General features: G+C 40.8%; 1 protein-coding gene across 1 annotated transcript in view; it reads left to right on the plus strand.

Annotated features, from left to right (window-relative positions):
- The window catches only part of rapgef6 (Rap guanine nucleotide exchange factor (GEF) 6), a 136,965-nt gene that overhangs the window by 86,353 nt on the left and 28,670 nt on the right, over nucleotides 1-21,942 (plus strand). The window contains exons 8-17 of the mRNA XM_085364654.1: nucleotides 4,827-4,958; nucleotides 9,135-9,315; nucleotides 10,983-11,119; nucleotides 14,271-14,429; nucleotides 15,379-15,531; nucleotides 16,849-17,013; nucleotides 18,341-18,448; nucleotides 19,114-19,317; nucleotides 21,155-21,263; nucleotides 21,396-21,639. Coding sequence (XP_085220780.1) covers nucleotides 4,827-4,958; nucleotides 9,135-9,315; nucleotides 10,983-11,119; nucleotides 14,271-14,429; nucleotides 15,379-15,531; nucleotides 16,849-17,013; nucleotides 18,341-18,448; nucleotides 19,114-19,317; nucleotides 21,155-21,263; nucleotides 21,396-21,639 — 1,592 coding nt within the window. The remainder of the gene's footprint in view (nucleotides 1-4,826; nucleotides 4,959-9,134; nucleotides 9,316-10,982; nucleotides 11,120-14,270; nucleotides 14,430-15,378; nucleotides 15,532-16,848; nucleotides 17,014-18,340; nucleotides 18,449-19,113; nucleotides 19,318-21,154; nucleotides 21,264-21,395; nucleotides 21,640-21,942) is intronic.

The following is a 21,942-nucleotide window of genomic DNA, read 5'->3' on the forward strand; positions in this document are numbered from 1 at the left end:
GCAGTCTAGTTATATTAGTTTCTACCCACAAAGTCTTTATTGTGGCTTACTGGATGATTTTATGAGAAGTAAAACAACAACACTGTACATCTACTGAAAGTTTTAAATGGAGATTTTGAACATAAAACAATAATGTTGGAACGTCATCATGAGTATAACTCATGCACGAATGAATTGGTCAACTCGGGTAAATTATCTTGGCTTGTGGGTCATCTGCAACATGCTAGTGATCTGGGAGCTCCAAATGAATTCCCACCATCTTTGGCCATCTTACTTAGACTACGTCTGCGTTACACCCATTATTTCTCTCAAGTTAATCTGGCTCTATAAATAATTGCTGCTGTGAAAGCTCGGCTTGTTTGGTAATGTATAGAGTCTGCTCGAGCCTCCTGTGATTGTGCCCGCTCGTTGACATGATAGAATTGTACAGCTGAAGGAACCTTTCACATTTATATTTAATCTCCCAACTCTCATCCTTAATGCATGAGGAGAATGGGAGACCCCGACACCCCACCCCCCTACTTCGTGGTTTGGCCTGTTGGGAGAGGAAAGGAGGGGGATTAGAGCAGGATTAAGTCTGTGTGAATGGGAGCCACAATTATTCACTTCCACCATCAGTCAACTTTCACCCCTCTAACCGTTTAGTCTCTCTGCGAAACCCACAAAGACACGTGTTCGTGTTTTTGTACGTTCTAAAACACATCAGAGTTTAAACTTTTTATTGAGAATTTAATCTTTTTGCCTGTAAAAGATTAAATTTTACCTGCAGATTAAGTTGTGTGTTATCAGATAATGATTGAATCATCCGTCTTTCTTTGCATCCTTGATATAGAGAGTCAGTAGGTTATAGTCTGGGCATCCTTCAGCTGTGGGACACCAGCCAGTGTGTGAGGGCTTCTGTAGCAGCCAGCACTTTTCCTTGTACTGGACGTTGATTACAATTGCAGATAACATTTTTGAAAGCTAATAAAAAGCCAGATCATTGCCAAACAACAGCCTATGGTTTTGAGATTACATTTCGGCTAATGTATTTCCCTCCTTTGGTCGTATGCAGCCAAAGGTTGCTCAAATGCGATTTGTCATTAGTTCTTGTGCTACAAGACAGGAACTGGAGAATTTGCAGTACTAAAAATTGACCTCCTTGTTGACAGGTTCTTCATGTTCAAGTACTGAATTGGTTTATAGAGATTAGTCGATCATTCTGGTGCATTAGTGTGGTGACATTTAGCTTCAGCTACTCTAATAGCTACTGTAGTAACTTGCAGTTCTGTGCCAAAGATGCCAAAGATTCTGTGCTGATGTTCTTTAAGTGAGCACTGCTGAAAGTTACAGGGTCTTTTTGTGGTTGAAAGGGTAGCGTCATCGAGAGGGAAATGTACAAAATTATTGCAGATTTCCACGACAAACCCCTTAAACTCCAACTTAATTTGAATTATAGCAGGATTAAACCATGGTGACCGGTAACTTTTTGCAGCATATGCAGTATGCCATATTAAAGCATTCTTGGGAAAAAATGCAACATTTTTGATGAACTGAAGACAGTTGAGGCCAAAATGATTAAAGTAGCCAACATTTCCTCTCAAGCTGTGAAACTGTGCAGTTCAGAAAGACAGGTATTGATTCTGATTTGATGTTTCTTAATTAAAAGTCACAGCCAAGTCTTGTGTTTTCTCAAGTTTCTGCTGTCACAACTTACTTTATCAATTTGTTGTTGGACCCCTTTGAACTTAACCAGCTAATCGATCGCGATCAACATTTTTCCTCGTTAATATCCTCTTAGGGTGTGTTTGTGAGTCTCGATCGGTGAGCAGTTTGATACATTAGTTTCTACCTCTGTGTGAAATCTGTTGAATGAATGAGGGTGGGAGTTTCATCATCACTGCCTGATAACTGCTCCATCACGCAGAAATCAATAAGTATTTATCTGTAATGAAATTAGCAGTCGCTCTCTGTCCTCCCTCTCACTTTTTCTCTTCCTTCTTATTCACAAAGAAGCACAACAAACAGCAAAGAGTGTTGCTCAACAATAAGATTGGCGAATTCTCCTGTTTATGGATGATTGTGTGGAATTTAGTCAATAGCATCAAAACAGACTTAATACATGGAATACATGTTGTCTACTGGTCAATATGCTTATATAGCTGTACTTAATAGTAAATGGATTTCACTTAAATGCTCCTTTAGTCACGACTTAAACCTCAGGCCTGACTCACTATGTGCATGTGAATGATACAAAAGCACACTTTGTAATTAGAATCCTGCTATTTAAGTGTCACTAATAGGACTATTAACGCTCTGCGACAAATTTATTAGGGTTCTGTAGTTTTAGACAGTACTTTAGCCGAGTGCTGTCAGATTCTTTTTAAGTGTATGTAAGGGAGACTGAATCTGTAGGGCAAAGCTAACAGGGTTAAACAAAAGTGAATGGATTAATACTGGTCCTAATTGGGCTGATTTCCTCTCATGGCCAGGTTTTAGTCCAAGAATTCATGCATAAATAATAAATAATTTCCTAAATGGCTTTTGCTTCACTACCATCTGTAGCTCTAGTTTTTGAGGATGAGCTCTTTCTCATTCCAGGTTCAGGGTAAAAGGTGGCTGTGCACAGGCTGGCACACTGTGTGGAGTGGAATGCAGAATAATAAGCGCACTTGAAACTAATTTGCCTGTAAAAATGCAGTAAAGAACTGGCAGGTAGATTTGTCTGCAAGACACTTTGATTTTACAATGTACCTACTGTTTTCTGCGAGAAGAGTTTCTCAATTTAAAAAAACCAAAACAGTGTAGTGGTCTAGTGAAACATGTAAGTGTTTGATTTTTAAGTTCACAATATAGCAAACATATTTCACAAAATTGCATTTTAAAAAGCATCCAGATAAAACATGAAATGTCAGAATAGAAAAAATAGTTAATTTTGAATACAACGCACATTAAGAACAAGCCTTTACACTTTTTAAACTCCACCCCTCTATGTGAATGTGGTTGTAGAGGCCAGCAGGCCTATTAGAAGAGGTGGGGGGTGGCGTACCCCCAGACTCAACGTCTTTAATATTGCATGTTGGTACCCTGGCTCCGTGCAGCCTCGCCTAGCTTCAGTTTGGCTTGGTGAGTCTTTTCCCACCATAGGTTATACGCGCAGACTTAAAATGAGTGTTTATGTGTGCGTTTGGAAGGCAAGTGCGGTCTGATGTGACGATGGAGGAGGTGTGCTGTAGGTTCGCAAAGTGTCGCAGGAGGACGTCCTCCCTAACCCTGACACTGCCCCGGCCCAAACTGGTAAGGCTTGAGATTTTAAAGATCGTCTGGGTTGCTCCCGGTGCAGAGAGGGGAGCACGGACATTGGTCCGCCTGCACATAAAATTGAGGTTAAACAGGTTTAACGAAATGTTTTTAATTCCTCAGACTCACACTCTGTCATCCTCATCTGAGTTTAGGCCAGTTCTTTTCTTTTCCACAGCTGTTTAGTAGATGCAACATTTGTTTTCTAATTCTGAGCCTCTCCAGCCTTGATTTAATAGACTTGTAGTAAAATCAGCACCTGACATTTCAGACACTGGTGTTTGTTTCCAGTCTCGCAGAGCTGCTCGGTCTTTGATCGAAGAGTGCCGCCATTCTCAACTTCACTAAGAACTTTTTTCTATTTTATTTTCCCTGAAAATCTCTACATTGAGGGGCATTTTATTGTTTTTGAAGCAGGTTTCCTAGTGATGTGTACTGTGATGTGCATTTGGGAATTATTTGGCGTCCAGTTAATACAAATTTCTCTAAAGAGACTTGGAATTCACAATATGGAAACTCGTGACTCGTCCCCCTCTGTGCTTGAAGTGGCTCTGTGGTATGTGAAGCGTCTCGGTTCAGTGCAAACTGAAGGCTACGCAAATGTTTATAGGTTACACCGGTGAGGTTGCTGGTTCTGCGCCTTTGCGCTCAGTTAACACTACAGCACTTTGATGCTCTTGCCTTTGGAAGCCTCTTGACTGTTTGACTGACAGCTTTACCTCATTCTGTATCTGGATTTAGTGTTATTGGAGAGCGAGCTCTCAGCAGCTCAGATTTTGAGTGTATGTGGGCAATTTTCAGCAAACGTGATAACAAAATAAAAACAATATTGATTTTGTTTGTATCAAAGCTCACACGTCTTTGTGGAAATTGTCTTCTTCTCTGGAAGTAGACACATTTATTTATTTACTGTCTTTTTTGTTGCTTGGTGTATTTTCTGATTTAATTGATTAACTTGGAGTTTCATGCATGTGCTTTTGTGCTTATTTCTGCCTTTTTTGGAGGGAGGGAGGGAGGGGGGTAAATACATTTCCATCTGTTGAAGTTTGAGTATTCATCTGTGTCCTTGTGTGTACTCTGTACATGTGTAAGCTGTCTGTGTAACGAGGAAACCAGGATTTACTGTTTAATTGTTTTTGTTGAGGTCACTCCAAAAATATCAAAGCAACCTCCAAACCTTCACAGTGTACCAGATATCGTATCTGTCTGCACCCCGGCTCATAATTCACTGCAATGTGAAATATCCTGAGCTCCATCGTCTTCAGGTTAATTAGCCCGGAGCATGTGAAACCAGCTGTGGCTTTCAGCCTGATGAAACAGCTGTGTGCGCGCGCGTGTGTGTGTGTGTGTGTGTGTGTGTGTGTGTGTGTGTGTTTGTCACTGTTAACTGTGTCTGTGCGTGTGTGTGTTTGCCTCTTTTAACTGTGTCTGTGCGTGTGTGTGTTTGCCTCTTTTGAACCTTGTGCATGTTTGCCTCAGCTGAACTCATATCCTCTTCACCCTCTCTGTCTTCTTCTGTATCTCCCACTTCCTCTCTGTCTGAGCAGCTTCCTGCCGATCTCAATAAGATGCACCTAACAGACCATGCCCACCAGCAGGTGATGCACATGCCGCCCAGCCAGTCGGGATGCAGTATCGCCAGTGACTCGGGTAGCAGCAGCCTTTCAGATATTTACCAGGTGGGTACCTCCCTGTTTATGGTAAAAGTTTATTGTATTTATTTGCAAATAAACCCACACATAAATATGGATTTATGGATACAAATTTCCACAAAGCTGATTATTTTTCCCTTTCATTTTGCCAAATTCCTCTTCTCTTTCCTTTAATTGTTCAAATTCATTATAAAAAGTCAGTATTATGTAAAATAGGATCCAGCCAGTCAGTTAAAACTACTCTTGTCTCACAAATTACTTGAAGTATCCTCATGCTTTTACTGCAAACAAGCTTTTAATTGAATGAACTCTTTCCAGTCCTGTGACAAAACCCTGTCTACTGTTTCTGGTCGTGTGTTTTGCTGAAAGGTGAATTCTCTCCATCTTCATGTGTTCTCAGTTTATCAATCAACCCTCCGCCCACCTTCCTTCTAATCCTTTTTGTCTCTCTAATTATTGTGCGTCCTGGTGACTCGTCCCCCTCTGTACTTCCTGCAGCAGATTAAAGGTCACATGTAGAAAATGAACCTAACACTTACAGCTCCATCTTTAGCTGAGCTACAGCAGGTAGAACAGCTCAATCTACATAAGGGAAATTCCTACGTGTAAAAGTAAAATAGCCAAAGAAGAGCCTTTGTCTTTGTATCTGTCTAACATTCCTGCAACATTTTTGGCAGTTGAGCAAGCTTTTAAGTGTAGACTGTGTGAGTGATTGCAAATCAGTAACCCATAAAAGCAAACATAAGCTTTCCATGTAATCATTTTAATCCCTTAGCTCTCCTAATCCCCCCTCTTTACACAGAAAGTTGCACTAAATTTAACATTTCGGCACTGTCTTTCAGCTATCTTCCCCCCACTTTACAACCTACATGCTATATTCTGCACACGTCTGTGAATATGTGTATAGACGTCCTTTTTGACAGTGGCTTGTTAGTTCTGCTGGCTTTAATGGGAACCAGCGTGGCCTGTTTGCCACACACTAATGAGTTAGTTGATGTGCTGGTGCGATCTGTGGGCTCTGCTGGCCACAAAACTAATTTGTTTGTTTCACCCGGGAATGTTAATGCAGCTTATGTTTTTTTTCTAGGTTCCAGTACATACTGTAAATGTTACAACAACGCATAACAAAATGTTCGCCAACAAGATAACGTTGGTGAAAGATAAGGTTAGGTAACACGGGAGAGTGATCAAAGCAGACAAACTGAGGAAATCGCCACAAATGACTGTGAGGGGGGAGACTTGCTGAATTAAATAAATAAATAAAATGAAATCCTACCCCCTTTCTTTCTCAGGCTGTGACTGCAGATTGATGTAAGTCAGGTCGGCCCGGGTCAAACGTTTAACACAGAGACTCACTCTGTTCATCCTCAGATTAGATATTTATCACACGCATCTGATCCCATCACTTGTCGCTGACCCGGCTCTGTGTTTGTTTACAGCTGTCTTAAAGTGCTGACCCTTCACTCAGCTGTGATCCTCAGCTGTCAGTGCAGCAAAAGCTATCTGTTGTGGGTTTTCTCTTACACGTTCTTTTTGTTTTTTTCCTCCTTCCGCTCCCTCTTTTATCTCGGCTTAACACTCAGCAGCTCACCTCCCTCTTTCTCCTCATCTTTTCATCACTTTCTTTAACTCCTCGTAATCCTCTCTTATGCTTGTTCGTCTCCTGGCCGTGGTATATCCTGAACCTTTTTGCCTCCTTTCTGGGGATGGGACGTGGTAAAATGCAGTGGTTCGTGTAGATCTGATGCCACATTTCTAAGAAATGTCCCCCTGCCTCAGACTTGATCTGAGACCAGGGGTATTGGCCTGAAAGGGCAGACGATGCATTCTGAATGAACTGGGCTCTCAGAAGCACTGACTGATATGTCGGTGAGGAGGAAGAGAATGAGTTTTTGTCTCTTTTTACCCCTTTTCTCCCACACTACCTACAATGTTTCTGTTAAAAGGCTTTTTGCATTTTGTCTTAGTCTCTGAGACATATTAACTGCATGGACTAATAATTAGAAGGGAAATAAAGTTTCCTATGTTAGATCTTGTACAGTTAATTTAAAAAAATCTGCCTTTCGACAGTTCAATGTGTTAAAGATGCTCCATATACTGCCGTGTCATTTAATTATTACAAGAGGAGGAAAGCACGTTTTAAAAAGTCCAGCTGCACATCTATGTTCGCATATGTTTCCTGGCTTGTTTTTTTTCCATCTTATATTCAACCAGATTAAATTCATCTACTATCCGGGAACAGGAAAGGTCTGAGGAGCAGGTGTGTTTTAAAAGTCCTCTAAATGGCTTCTTCAACCTAATTTATAAAAACAACAGCAGGCCTGAACTTTGAATGGACTATTAGCTCAATACCCTTGGGTTGGAAAAACATAAAAAACACTTTGGCCATGTCCCAACTATCCATAGAGCCTAAGAGCTTGATTGTATTGCTAGCTGGCAAGGCCATCTTACAATCTATAGACTAGGAAATTCACTTTTCCCCACCAGATATCAACAGCTAATATATCTCTGCCTGTCTTTTCAACTGTAAATCCAAAATGTAGAAAGAATGAAGATGAAGAAAAAACGAATAATGTAGCTGAGCAAATGAAGAGATAAACGCACAATAGTTACTGATAAATTTAGGGTAATATTGTTGGGATTTTTTTTTTTGTTCAAGCTAAGGCTAATTAATATGTATTTTGCTGGCCACTTTATTAGGCACACCTTACATTTAGTATTGTATGACCACTTTGGCCTTCAGAACTGCCTCAAATTCAACAAGGTGCAAATGTTTCTCAGAGATTTTGTCCATGTTGAATTGGTTGCATCACAGAGTTGCTGCAGATTTGTCGCTTGCACATCCATGATGCAATTCCCATTCCACCACATCCCCAAGGGGCTCTCTGTCTGGTGAGTATGGAAGCTATTTGAGTACAGTGTTCTCACTGTCACGTTCAAGCGCTATTCTGTTAGAAGCATCAATTGGAATATGGATATAAAGATCAGATACTACGAGGACCAAAGTGTGCCAAGAATATACTCCCCCCACACACACACCTTTACACCCTCACTAGCAGCCTGAACCGTTGACACAAAGCAGGATAGATTCAACGACGTTTACACCAAATTCTGACTCTGACATGTTAACGTCGCTGCAGAAATCACATTCGTCTGTAGTCCATCTGCTTCTAGGATCACCATGTGTTCAGAGGTGCTCTTCTGCATACCTTAGTTGTAACGAGTGGTTATTTAACAAAATATCTCTTTTTCAGTAAACAGGATAAATGCTGGAGGTCTAAGTGAATTATGTGGCTAAATGAGCACATGTATTCACATTATTTTGGAAAGCAGACAGAAGCAGGGGTTAAATCAGGCTTAGCTCTCCAGATTTTTTTAGGCCCACCTAAAAAAGCTAACAGACGGCCGGTAGCGCTGCCACTACCACCAGAGAGCTCCTCGATTCACCTTTAGTTGACGGTTCAATTCCCAACTGACATGAATGGCCTCATGCCCTTTTAGATCCATACTCTTCCAACCATCTGTCTGCCTCGCAGAGGAGAAATGCTGTGAAATATGAATTATGAGTGAATGGATTTAAATATTTGGCTGTTGGCCTGGTTTTTTGTAGTCTGGCACTTGGTGTCTGGGTGCAGCTCACGGTCGCTGCTACAGCTGCTTTTTCCAAGGTTATCCTTTTTTATGTTTCGTGCGAGTAAATTGTTACTGAAAAGCCGTCAATGCTAGAAATTATGAACAATAAGGCTTTTTTTTAGTCTTTATGTCATCACAGTCGCACGTCTTTCATGCTCTTCATTTTTTTCAATAATTGCAAATAATTGCTCACCGTGTTGTGCTTTTTAAACTGTCTTGTAATGGCATACTCCTCTTTACAAGGCCTGAGAGGACTCTTGTCATTGTAAATATCAATACCCCCAATTTGAATTTCTAGGTCACGTTATTTTGGGAATTGGAAGCTCGAGAATGATGTGAGGGTCGAGCCATTTGACACTGAGGCTATTTTAGCCCCATCAAAAGCGATTGAATTTCATAATTTAATCTTTTTCATAAGCCATAAGAAAGGAGCCTTCACATTTAATATGTAAAATGTTCAATTCATTTGTCAAATGAGACATGGTGGACTTCAAAGACTTCTTCCTTCCTTTTTTTGATGTTACTAACCGACCAATATTCAGTTTTTCGTTCTTTGTGTTTTGCTCCCAGGCCACAGAGAGTGATTTGGGGGATGTCGACCTTTCTGGACTTCCAGAGGCTGCAGTGGACAGTGAGGAGGAGGAGGAGGAAGATGAGGACCTGGAGAGAGCTTCGGACACTCTCCTAGGCCGAGATCTGGTCCGAGAGTGTCTAGAAAAAGATCCTGTCGACCGCAATGACGACGACATCGGTCAGTTTGACAACTTTGATTTGATTGAATTGGGATAAAAGTGACTTAAAATAAACTGACAGATTCGGGCTGTCTCAGTGGCTATTTTTAGACTCATTTAGTACAGAATGAGAGATGAGTGATATACAAATTTCCCTCTCTCATAAAGACCCCTTGCAGCTGTCCCAAAACACTAGTCTGTATTTTCAAGCAGGCACTCAGAGGCAACCTCATTAACAGAACCAAGTGGGGTCCTAAAGGAGGGGCTTGCATCAGAGAGCTGAGAGAAGCAAAGGCCTGGCCTGCTGCGTGCCTGCTGGAAGGCTGGCCTTCTCATGGCCTTCAGCATTACAAGCACAGCTCATTGAGAGGAAATACCTGACACAGAGAACAACTGAAGGGATAACAGGCTGAACCCAAATTCAACCAACTCTTATTATTCTATTTCACGTCATTAGTTACTTTTTTGATGCTTTTCAGAAACTCTCTGAAAGAATTTTCCTGAATAAACAGATAAAAATATTTTCGCTGGGCTTTCTGGGCTTTAAAAAGACATTTTTCCCAGGCGGTTGATGAATACGTCCTTGGGGCTGATGAGATGGTTAAAAGAAAAATAAAGCAGGAGAGGGCACTTAAAGTTTCGAAAATCAGGATCTTTGTTTTTCTCTCCCTTTTTTTGGAACTTCTATTACATTTTTCACCTTTGTTGGCCCCTAAAAATGTAATAAATTACTATAAAGGGATAACTGATGTAATATTTTATTTTTTTTAATATATCACAAGATAGAGAGGCTGTAAACCAGATTTAAGGACAATTGGCAGTCATCGAAATGAACCCTCTGGTACCCTTTAGAGTTTTGGTGCTTAGCTCCTAGTGTTTTTTTTAAACGTGATAAATCTACATTTTATGATTGTTTTCCTCCCATGGAAAACTCTATACGCGTTGCACTTTAAGCTACTTTCCTTTACTAAGAAAAGGGAAGATTTGAACGAGGTGTTAACACCAAGTGGAGTAAAAAGGAGCTACTGAGCCAAGCAGCATAGTTTGCAGGTTGGAGCTGGGTCACTGTGCTCTCAGCTGCAGTGCAGAGGAGGCAGAGGGAAGATGAAGAGGAAAGGTAGAACTTGTAAATGTTTCTGAGGAGTCATAAAAACTAGTAGTGCGCGCTGATCCACTTGTGCTTGGAGGGGTTAGATTTAAGACTTAAGAGCTGATGTGGAGGCATGTTTGCTGTTTGTTTGTCAGCAGCAGTGTGCCAACGCTCAAGCCCAATTTAATAAGATTTAGAGATTAAAATTTTGGTGTGCAATGCAGCATTGTCCTTGGAGTTCTGCAAGTCCTCTTCTATTTTTTTTTCTATTTTAATCACGAGTTTTTACAGCATTTCAGAGCACCAAGGGCTGAGACGACAAGCATCCTAAAATGTTTTGTGTTTGTATTGACATTGGCAGTTGCTCTGGTGAAGTATATGAGTAACATTTTCTTGCAGACCATTTAAAAATCTATAGATCGTTTTGGAAATGTTGCAGTTTGTCTGTGGTGGGGGAAGAAGAAAAAAATCAATGTGCATTTTGCCCTGAACACCTGAGACACATCGCTTTAGTCTGTGCACGGTCTTTTCATGCTTGTTCCTCCTTCTTTTTCATTTGACTTCTTCTCTCTGCTGCTTACTTTTTGTGCAACACAGAGCAACTGCTGGAGTTCATGCACCAGCTGCCTGCCTTTGCCAACATGACCATGTCCGTGCGGAGGGACTTGTGTAGCGTCATGATGTTCGAAGTGGTGGAGCAGGCCGGCACAGTCATACTCCACGACAAACAGGAGGTATGAACAGGGTGAAAAGGGACACACAGAAACTGAACAAGTTCTATTTAACCTTCAGAATTCAATTCTTCAACAACAACTAGTGGTATTCATTTTTCACCATCCTATTTTGCCACTTTACTGACTTAGATTAATTGCTTCCAGTGTAATTACAGCATGCAAAGTATGTTTTTTATTATATCTGCTTTGATAACACACTAAATTCCCTTAATAGTTAAATGAGTGTTTATCTTTACTCAGTCTGACACAAGGTCTGTTTGCTGAGTTGCTGAATCTTAATTGGGCAATTAATGTAATCACAGTAGAAAAAAAAATCTTAACTTTGCCTTTTGTTATCAAGCAGAACAGTGATGTAACCTTTGAAAAGACATAAATAAGTGCGCACAAGTATTAAACAGTTGCAAACACGCCAACGTACCCATTATGGAAAGCAGTGATGTAGATGTGGGAGCATATAAAGGCCTTCACACATACGACAGAAGAACATATACGGAGCAACGTGCGCTTTCCCGTGCACAGGTGCACACACATCCTCGCCATCCTAATTCACGAGGCAAAACTGGTATGTGCAAAGTCACCGCAGCATATAAGCCCCGTCAATCACTCGAGCTGCTACACAGCTAATTAATTAAGTTACATGCCTGAGAAACGGGGGCCCTGTCATGGCTGTTTGGTTACATGCAGCAGCATTAGAACTGACAGGGTGATAAATGGCAATGAACTGCCAGCCGCCGAGCTCGGAGGAGGACGGGAACACACATCAGCAGGGCAAAACCATAAACGCGCACTTTAGTGGAAAGAAGACACAAATAGGTGATGTGCGTCTGTGTAACCAACTCCGTACCGTCTGTGTCGAGGCAGTTGATGGGCATTTTTCCTCCACTCCACTGCCTCTCTGTGGACTCTGTGTTGAAGGTCAAAAAGAAGCACTTGGCCCTTCTCGGAAGTGAGCATGACTTTGCTAAGTGAGTGTGAAGAGGGAAAGGAAAATAAAGAGTCTAAAGTGGTATTACAGATGTAGAAAAGAGAGAGAAAGTGCTCCATATGCTGGAAAGGAAGAGAAAATGGACAATGGGGGAGTCGAGGGAGTGTCACATGGAAAGACGCTTTTGAAGAAGAAGAATTTGTCCTTATGATCAGGGGTTAAAGTGGGATTTTGCATGCGAGAGAAACCTCAGTGCAGCTCGAGGAAAAGAGTGACTTAGAAAATAAGTCGCATATTCGTTTGTTATGGGAGCTTCAGTAGATTTTTCTTTGTGTACAGGCTGTAATTAGCTGTGCTGCTACATGCAACCTTTGAATAACAGAAGTAAACGTCTTATAGTACATTTCTATACTTCTTCATAGAATGAGTTAAATGCTAACAAACAAAATGAGCTCCATTCGTACAACCTACCCTACTACTTGGTTACATTGTATGTTTTGGGTGGCTGTGGCTACAATGTAGCTTGCCATCACCAGTGTGTGAATGTGTGTGTGAATGGGTGGATGACTAGTAAAGCGCTATACAAATACAGGCCGTTTACCATTTTCTCTTGCTGGGAGAACTGTACCTTTTAGCTAGCAGACACATTGTGTGACAAACTGCGCGGAACCAACTTGCGTGTTTGGCGATTTTTGATGAGCTGTTTAAAAAGATGTCCCTCTGTTTATGCACGCTCCTCTTCAGTCGGGCTTGCTAGATACTTTAGTCCGGCAAGGGCAACTTCACATCTGCACCATGAGCGCATCACAGGGATGCAAAGGTAAAAGAGAGGTGTTGAAGGTATAAGTGGGGCCTGGGATGTGTCTGTGCAGTCAATGGAAGCAATGACATTTTAACTCATACCACAGTAATATGTATTAACCCGCATTTCAGACTTAATTACTCATTTCCTGGCGGTGTTAGAACGCCACTCCAGATTGATAATAGGAAATAAGAACATTTTCCCTACCCGTGCAGGCTTCATTACTCATAGCAATAAATTCAGATGGTCTATCCTACAGGAAATATTATATTTGTGTAAAGTTTATTTAAAAGAGAACTTTTGTTCACAGCGCATGTGTTGCGAATCATCGTAGCCCACCTTATTAGCATTTTTATTATTTATTAGCATTAGAAATTGATGTGGGAGCCAAACTGTGAAGCACAGAGGGTAGAATCGTAGATTTGCTAGGTGAGAAACAGCAAGAGAATGAAAAGGCAATGAGGAGGAAATATCAGTTATTGCTGCAGAGGGAGCCCAGGGCTCATTCACCCGCCCTCTGTCCGCTCACACTCAGGATGAATGGCTTGTTATATTATGCCTGCTAGCATTTCCTTTTCAAAAGCCACCACTAGAGACACAATACCTCTTCACCAGCCTACTCATACCTCACACAAAGCACATTATGCTCACAATTTACCACATTTAAGATAAGATAAGATAAGATAAGATAGAACTTTATTAATCCCTCGGGTGGGTTCCTCTGGGAAATTCGATTTCCAAAAAAAGCACAGCAACGACCGAAGTTACAGTTACAGAATTGTTATATATATATATATATATATATATATACACACACACACACACACACACACACACACACACACACACATACATATACATATATATATATATATATATATATATATATATATATATATATATATATATATATAAATACAGAAACAAATATAAATAAAATATACAAAGGGGATAAATAGAATAAATAGGAATAAAAAATAAAAATACAAGTGAATTGCACATTTCAAGTATTGAGTCTATTGCACTGTTGACTATTTACAAAAAGTATTGCACAAGGTATTGTACAGTGAGGTGAAGAGGCACTACAGCTTAGTTGTTTAGTAATGTATTGCCATTTTAATAGACGTTCTAGTGAAGCTGTAAAGGTCTGTAAATCTAATGATTCAAGATAAATCCATGCCAAGTGACGGTAATGATTCCTTTTTGCTCGTCTGCGGTCGAGCCAGTATGTATTTAACACTGGTTTTAACAGATGTACCCATTTTACCCTGTTTTGATAAAAGAAAAGTAAAAAAAACCACACACATAGAAATCAGCAATGCTGTTAGATTTATAATCTCTTCAAGCAAAACAAAAGTTTGACATTGTTTATTTTGTGGTCATTTTAAAAATTATTTCTATTATTTCTACCCCTCCGTCTGTAGCTGGACCACTGGTATGTCATTCTGAACGGAGCAGTCGAAATTAGCCATCACGATGGGAGAACGGAGACTCTTTGTATGGGCAACAGCTTCGGCATCTCACCCTCACTGGATAAGCAGTACATGAATGGAGAGGTTCGCACCAAAGGGGATGATTGCCAGGTAAAAATAATCGATTTTTACACTGTTATAATTACACTTTTTATCATTGCTTTTATAAACTAACAGAACGCTGTGAGGGGTTTGTGTTTTCTTTAAAATCTTGCTGTGTTTAAGCATTTTCTGGAAAATGTGTGTCACAGTGCGAGAATCACAAAGTGAAGTCCTGCTTTCATTTCTTCTTTCAAGCGCCCAGTAGTGGTTTGCAATCACAGCGAAATCTACGTGTCAAACGTACGCTTTCCCTTCTTTCATAATCTTCTTATAAAAAGGTGGAATGATTAAATAAAAAGAGTTCAAATTGAATACAGCATTTTAGTTGTGAAGACACAGGCGTAGCTTGCGTCATATCTTTCACATCGCATACACTAGCAGCCTTTCTAAGAGCCTTGTGGGTTTCACAGAGAAACTTGGTCTTAATATAGAGCAGGAACCTGAAAGGTAGAAGAAACCTAGCGTGTACTCGCGGTAACATTGCCTCTGTCCACACTGGCCAGTTCCTCTGCTGCACACATCATTTCCTGTCTTTATATGCAAAGGAAGTTGCAGAGGTAGGGCTTGGTTAGGCAAATGCAGAAACTGATGATTTACTCAAGGGAAGGCATAGCAAGAGACGATGCTTTAGAGTAGTAAAGACTCGTGCCGTCTTGTCACCATGGTATAATGGGAGGTTAGTTTAGTTGGTGTCTAATTTATAGCAAAGGATGCTTCTGCAAAATAGCTAGCTGAGATGATTTTGGACCACCATAGGTACTTTAAATTTAGGCAGAGTATCGGGTTTAGTTTTGTTAGTGTTGGACGTTCCTACCTTCATCCGTTCGTCCCTCCCATGCCTCTCTCTACCATCCGTAATTCTACATCCGTGCTGTTGTTTGAATACCCGAATGTGGTGCAGAGCAGTATTTTGCTCTACTACAAGTTCATCCGCTGTCCTCATGTTATCCTCGACCAGTTTGTCTGCATCGCCCAGGAGGACTACTGGCGCATCCTCAACCATGTGGAGAGGAATACGCACAAGGTGGAAGAAGAGGGGGAGATTGTGATGGTGAAGGAACACCGGGAGCTGGACCGCAGCGGGACCAGGAAAGGACACATTGTCATCAAGGTTAGTAATTTAAAACGTTGAAGAGCAGCAGAGGGGTCCCAGAACAAGAGCCTGCTTTGCTTTTTGTGTGAACCCAACCTCAACCGCAAAAGATGTTTGAGATTCAAACATAGGATCAAGACAGAGTGGCACTCTTTGTTTTTCTTTAACTGACTCGGTGCCAAAATACAATTAACCTTTTGCAATAACATACTCTAATAAAGATGAGACAGGCAGAGACACGCTGAAGGATTAACACCCAAGGTCAAGGTTAAGCTTATAATCATGCCAGAAGCTAATAAGCACGTTTAATCTCACCCTGAGCTTGTAACATGACTTGCTTCTGAAACCAGAAAGTCAAGGTTTCACACGTTATCATCTGCTAAAAGAAATACTCAAATGCCCCGTGATTGATTTAAGTACATCATCATTACAAATCGACCATCCCCCTCACATGCATCATCTTACAAAAATACGAGTGTAGCTGCTCGATGTTGTTCAGTGATTGTTAAGAGACAGAGTTAGCACTATTAGTGTTTGCCAGAGCTTTTTTTTTTTTTTTTTACTCTACATTGTAATGCCTTCCTAAACCCTTTTGATCCTTTCCCTGAATCTCCAGAGGCAGCCCAAGGTATTGATCCGATAATGGGCATGAACGATTCTCTTGGCTGCTGCTCCAAGGAAAAGCTGCTGGCTCTGAAACACGTCCAGCGGATAAGAGTCGATTCACAAGTGTTAGCATTTCTGCTTCTGTTTTTGGCTTTGTTCTTTTTGTGTCTGACAAAAGTGGATTCTTTTCTAGTTTCTGTTCCCTGTCAAATGAAACATCCCCCCCGAGAAACCTCTGCTATGGTGGCATTAACAATAACAAACTCACAGAAACAAGAACAGTGACGTTTATACGTCACCGATACTTTAAGTCTGCTGCTTAGGAAAATAAATTCCCCTAGACACAGAAATCAGGAATGTAGCCTTGGATATTTGAGGTATTTTATTCTTATACAAATCTAAATTATCAGTAATTCTGCAAAAAAAAGCATTTGCACTTGTAAAATACTTGTTCTGTGTGTGTGTGTGTGTGTGTGTGTGTGTGTGTGTGTGTGTGTGTGTGTGTGTGTCTTTTTTATTGATGGGACACTGACAGCTCTGTTCAATACCTGCACCTTTATAGCTTATGTCCTTGTCACTATTCTGATTGATATTGACACAGCTTGGTGTTCTTGCCTCTCAGATCCGTCGTAACCTTGGACTTTAACTGTCTTACATGTGTATCTATGTTTTTCTCAGCTCATCCTTATGTATATATATTTGTATGTGTGTGTGTATTTTTCACCCCAGGGAACACCTGAGCGTCTGATCATGCACCTGGTGGAGGAACCGTCGGTGGTCGACCCCACCTACATCGAAGACTTCCTCCTGACCTACAGGACATTCCTTTCAAGTCCCATGGAGGTTGGCAAGAAGCTGCTGGAGTGGTTCCAGATGGACAGCCTTCGTGACACGGTGAGTGTGTGTGTGTGCGCATGCATGTATGACTATCTTGTGGCCGGTGGTCACTTTCTCGCGCACCTTCAGATTTCTATTTGAGTGCCATCACTTGAAAGGATGGTAACCTGTGCCCGTTGGGGTTGCGTTGGGCAGTTGTAATTGGGATGGTTAAGATGTGGGTAAGGAGCTTTCTCATACTTTTGCATGGTGTATGGAGAGATGTGTGAATGCTTTCACACAGTATCAGTAGGTGTGAAAAATGTAAAAAGCCACAAAGTCTGGAAATGGCAAAGCATTAGCGTGTGTAGACGCTGCAAAGGTGAAAATGCTTATACAGTTAAAACGGTCTACATTAATCATTCATTATACGGTGGTTCTCTAAATGGCGGTCCCTCTTGATGTTTTGCATCCATGCATGTTGATGGAAATCCACGTGCTGTGCCTCGGCCACGCCGATCAATAAGAGTTCAGCAAGCTCAGCCGTCTTTGAGCACTGTAGCGATTCGTGCGTGCCTGACACTCCCGTCGTCCACAGCTACGTTAACCTAAGATTAGCCTTGTACAGTCGATAGTCTTTATGCGGTTGTCATTCAGGCTTATAATCTTCAGCCCCCTTAAAGAGGAACTAATCTTGTAGAGAACGAACACAGAGAGAGAGAGAGACAGAATATGGAAGACGAGAAAAGAGAGCATGAGCATAAGTTGCCTTGGAGACACGCACACACACAAACACTGGCACAAAGGAGAGTGAAAAGCAGAGTGTGTACATCGATCCTCTTTATTGATGCATTGTGTTCTACTCTGACCTTTTGCAAAGGTTGGAACAATGTTCCCACCCGTGTAAATTTACAGATGTTATTATTTCCTTCTGCATTTTTTCCCTTCTAATTATTGTGGCAGAAATTAAGCCGTCAACTAGTAGTTAACTAGTAGCTTTTCTCTGCAGCCATATGCTCGTTATTATACAGCCTCTGTTTCTTATGCGTTACTAATTACTATGGTTTTTTATTTCTTTCCTCAGAAGCTAAAGATAGATACCTCTATAATTGGACTGAAGAATTAACCGAGTTTGCATTTTGTTATGGTAACAGTCATATTTTTAATCTGAAGCTGTAGGTTGTAATTAATAGACTCACATTTCCAAGCATTTCGCCTCCCAAAGTGTCCTTGAAAGTCTAACTCCTGGTAGAGTTCAATTCAAGATGATCTCTGACCTTAGCAAGCAGCATAATTATCAATCACATTTCCTGTCGAAGCTCAGCTGAAGGACTTTGGAGAATGTGAAATGTAAAAACACATTCACAAGACCTACCTTTGTGTGCTTTGTCTCTCTGTTTCACAGGTAACAAGAATAGTGCTGCTGTGGGTCAACAACCACTTCAACGACTTCGAGGGTGACCCGGCTATGACGCGTTTCCTGGAGGACTTCGAGAAACATCTAGAAGCGACAGTAAGATCAAATAAAGACTGTTGACTTATTCTCCAATTCAGTGTTTTTAAGCTCAGAAATTGTGTTGTGTTTTCTCCAATAGTAATAGTGATGTTAGCTTTTATTTACCTCAGCTTGTGTAATTGGCCACATTTTGGCACAATGTCTTGTTTTGATGTGCTCGTTGATTTGCCCTATCAAAGTTCTCGGATTAGCCTTTAAATAAACACTCAACACCTCCCTGCCCTCTAGCAGAAATCCTTCATCGCATGCAATAACAAAGACATCAAAAATTATTTAAATGCTAATTCAGAACAACAAGTTTTTGAAAGTAACAAGTCTGTCTCTGTGAACTCATTAAATTATTTATGCACTTTTTCCTCAGCTTTTATCGCTGAAAATGTAAAATATATTTCAAATATTAAAATCATCATGGTCATAGCTAAGCCTCACACCTCTAGTTTTATTGGTGTATTATGATAACTCTTTATGGTCTAGATTCCCTGGAGCAGAATGCTAGATAAGGTCAAACAGTTAATGCATCAGTATTTATATTCTACCTCTTCTTTTTTTTTTTTAAATTATTATTGTTGTCCAAAACAACTTGCAAACCTAAGGATGCGAGCGCACATGTAAATGCAGTTCTGTTTCAGTTCATAATTTTCTCATTTTTACCTCATCGTCAGAAAATGAAGGGCCATTTGAGACTGCTGAACATAGCATGTGCAGCCAAGGCTAAGTGGAGACAGATCACTCTGCAGAAGGCATCTAGGGAATCACCGCTCCACTTCAGCGTGCAGGGCGGCAGCGAGAGAGGATTTGGCATCTTTGTCGAGTCGGTGGAAGAAGGAAGCAAAGCTGCAGAAGCAGGACTCAAAAAGGGGGATCAGGTAAGAGGACAGTAAGGAATAGTGTGGTGAAGTCCTAATATACATACACCGCTGCATGAAATGCACAATATATATATAGGTCTAATTACTTTTACTTTGCAATCCTGGCAAGTACTTTATTCCATTTAAATGCATCCCTAGATGTTAATTAGTCCCCAATTAAACAGTTATAACGAGGACCATCACGGCGCTTCAGTCAACTAGTTCCCAGATGATTGTGGACTGTATAGCATGCAGTCACATAATTAAATGTTCTGTGTGATGTGATCCACCCCGATCAACTTAAAAATCATAATAAATATATATTTATTAAAATCTTTCAGGTTTTAGCTCTTCCCAGCAGGAGTACTGATCTTTTACCACAGTATATCACTTCAGCATAGTCTCATGATTTGGTTTGTCCAGCGGTTACAAGGTCAGCAGTCTTATTTAGAGGATCTAATGTGACAGTGTGGTTACTGTACAGTGGTCTGTCACACAGATTCTTCCCATTGCTGGTGCGTAATGAGCCTTTCGTCAGCACACTGCAGCCTGTTAATTAGAAAGTCTGATCATGTTTAGTGACTTCTCTAAATTGTTAAGATGCCATTTGATGTCTACTAAGGTTTCCGGGGGGGAGGGGACAGAGACAGAGACAAAGGTGCACGTAGTGGACATTATTGATTTAGAGTGGATGTTAGGAAGGGCAAAAAAATGCAAATCATGACTTTGAAAAATCATCTGTGTTGACAGAATCATGCATTTCTTCTTAAAGGCTGATCAGCATTCAGGGAATGAAAGAGGGAAGTAAAAACAGTAGTGCTATCCTCATAGTCAGTCAAACTGGAGTAAAGATTTATTTCTCAGCATAACAAGCAGGAGCTTGGAGTCTGGTCAGTATTTAGGGAACGGAAAAAGGAACTTGAAGCAATAAAGCCAAGTCCTTACATATATCTGCCCTGCAGCTCTCGTTACCTCAAACCTGGACAAAGAGTCACTCATTAAAACGGAAGTTGAGTGGCTTTGAGGGCCAAATGTAGATTTATTCATCAACTCAGCTGGGAGTTGAAGCTTAGATGGCAATAATTACTAGATTAGATTAAGATGGTCTGAGTATTAAAGCCATCAACTGTCATTCACACAGATATCATTACCAGCTGGAATTTAGGTTCGCGGTATAACTAATGAAGGTATTTGAAGAAGACAGTTCTGTTATAACGGTGGTTAAAGTGAAGGTCTGGCTTCCTGTAGCTGCACATCAGAAGAACTTCATAATGACTCATCTTGCCTGTATTTGTGTCGCTAGCCTTTGTGCTTGTTGTTGACACAGTTACAGATCAGATATCCTTATGCTGAACGTGTCACAGTGAGAAAACAGTTAGCCCTGAGCTATTTTAATCTGGGACCCTTTACTGTTGCTGTCAGGGACGCTGTGAATGAGACTGAAATAGTTTGTGGTATTTTTTTTTCACAACCTTACTGTAAGGACTCTTATACTTGATGCAGGTGAACTGCTTTCACATTTTTTGATTGACTTACTGCTTTTTAAAAACAAACTGCACAGTATTCACTTGAAGCAGATTCTTCTCCTCTAAAGGTGGCAAGAAATGAACTCTCAACCGTTTCTTCCCGTTCTGAGTCATAGAGGACCAGAGCCACCTTATTAAGAGATACGCCGAGTTAAGAGAAATAAAAATAATACCAGCTGTGTTTCAGATTTGAGTCGAAGATCTACATTATGTTTTTGTCACAGTAATTTGATTTGTGCTTATGAGACTAGTGGTCACCCCTGCTGTGCTTCAGGCAGTTTTGATTCTTTGCTGCCATGTTTTTCATTTTTGAATCTATCTTGCTTCAGATCATGGAGATCAATGGTCAGAACTTTGAGAACATCTCCCTCTCCAAAGCTGCAGACATCCTACGAAATAACACACACCTCTCCCTCACAGTTAAAACCAACATCTTTGGTGAGTACATTTGGTTGCACGCCAGTTTTTGACATCCTGTCACGAGCTGTAAGAGATGGTAGAAAACCCACGAAGCCATGAAAAATAAAATAAAACAAAGCTACATTTCTCTCTGTTCCTCCTCCCATTCAGTCTTCAAAGAGCTCCTTAGCAGGATCGCGCATGAGAAGAAGAACGGCGGCCTTCACATTCCCAAGATCCAGGAGAAAAAAGGCAATCGTTTCTCCATCGCCGACCTTCCCGGAGACATGGAGTTCCCCACTGACCACAAGGCCACCCGAAAAATGAAGGCCAACACTGTGTCTGGAGGACGAAACAAGATCAGGAAGATGCTGGAGAAGACGCGCTTCAGTATACTGCCACCTAAACCTTTCAGGTAGGCGTACACATGTGTAAAAAAGAAAAACTGAGAAGAACTGCTGCCTGTATAAGCTTAAAGTAAAATTAAGTATAGAAGAAAATACTGTAAGGCTGGGATAGCAAAAATGGGGAGAGGATTTTTTGATGTTGGCAAAAAAGTGTAGTAATTTAGTAGTAGTAATTTTGTAGTAACAAAAATAGCATGCCATGAATCGAATGGTTTATGGGAGGGTGTTAGCACATTAGTGAGCTCAAGTGGTTTTCCTTGACAGCTTCAGACAGGGTGTGATTGCATCAGTCCACTTCCTTTCCATTGGTG

The sequence above is a fragment of the Diplotaxodon limnothrissa genome, linkage group LG10 (genome assembly GCF_057381915.1).
Source record: "Diplotaxodon limnothrissa isolate DT_005_m linkage group LG10, D_limnothrissa_male_GT1.1, whole genome shotgun sequence".
Taxonomy (NCBI): Eukaryota; Metazoa; Chordata; class Actinopteri; order Cichliformes; family Cichlidae; genus Diplotaxodon; species Diplotaxodon limnothrissa.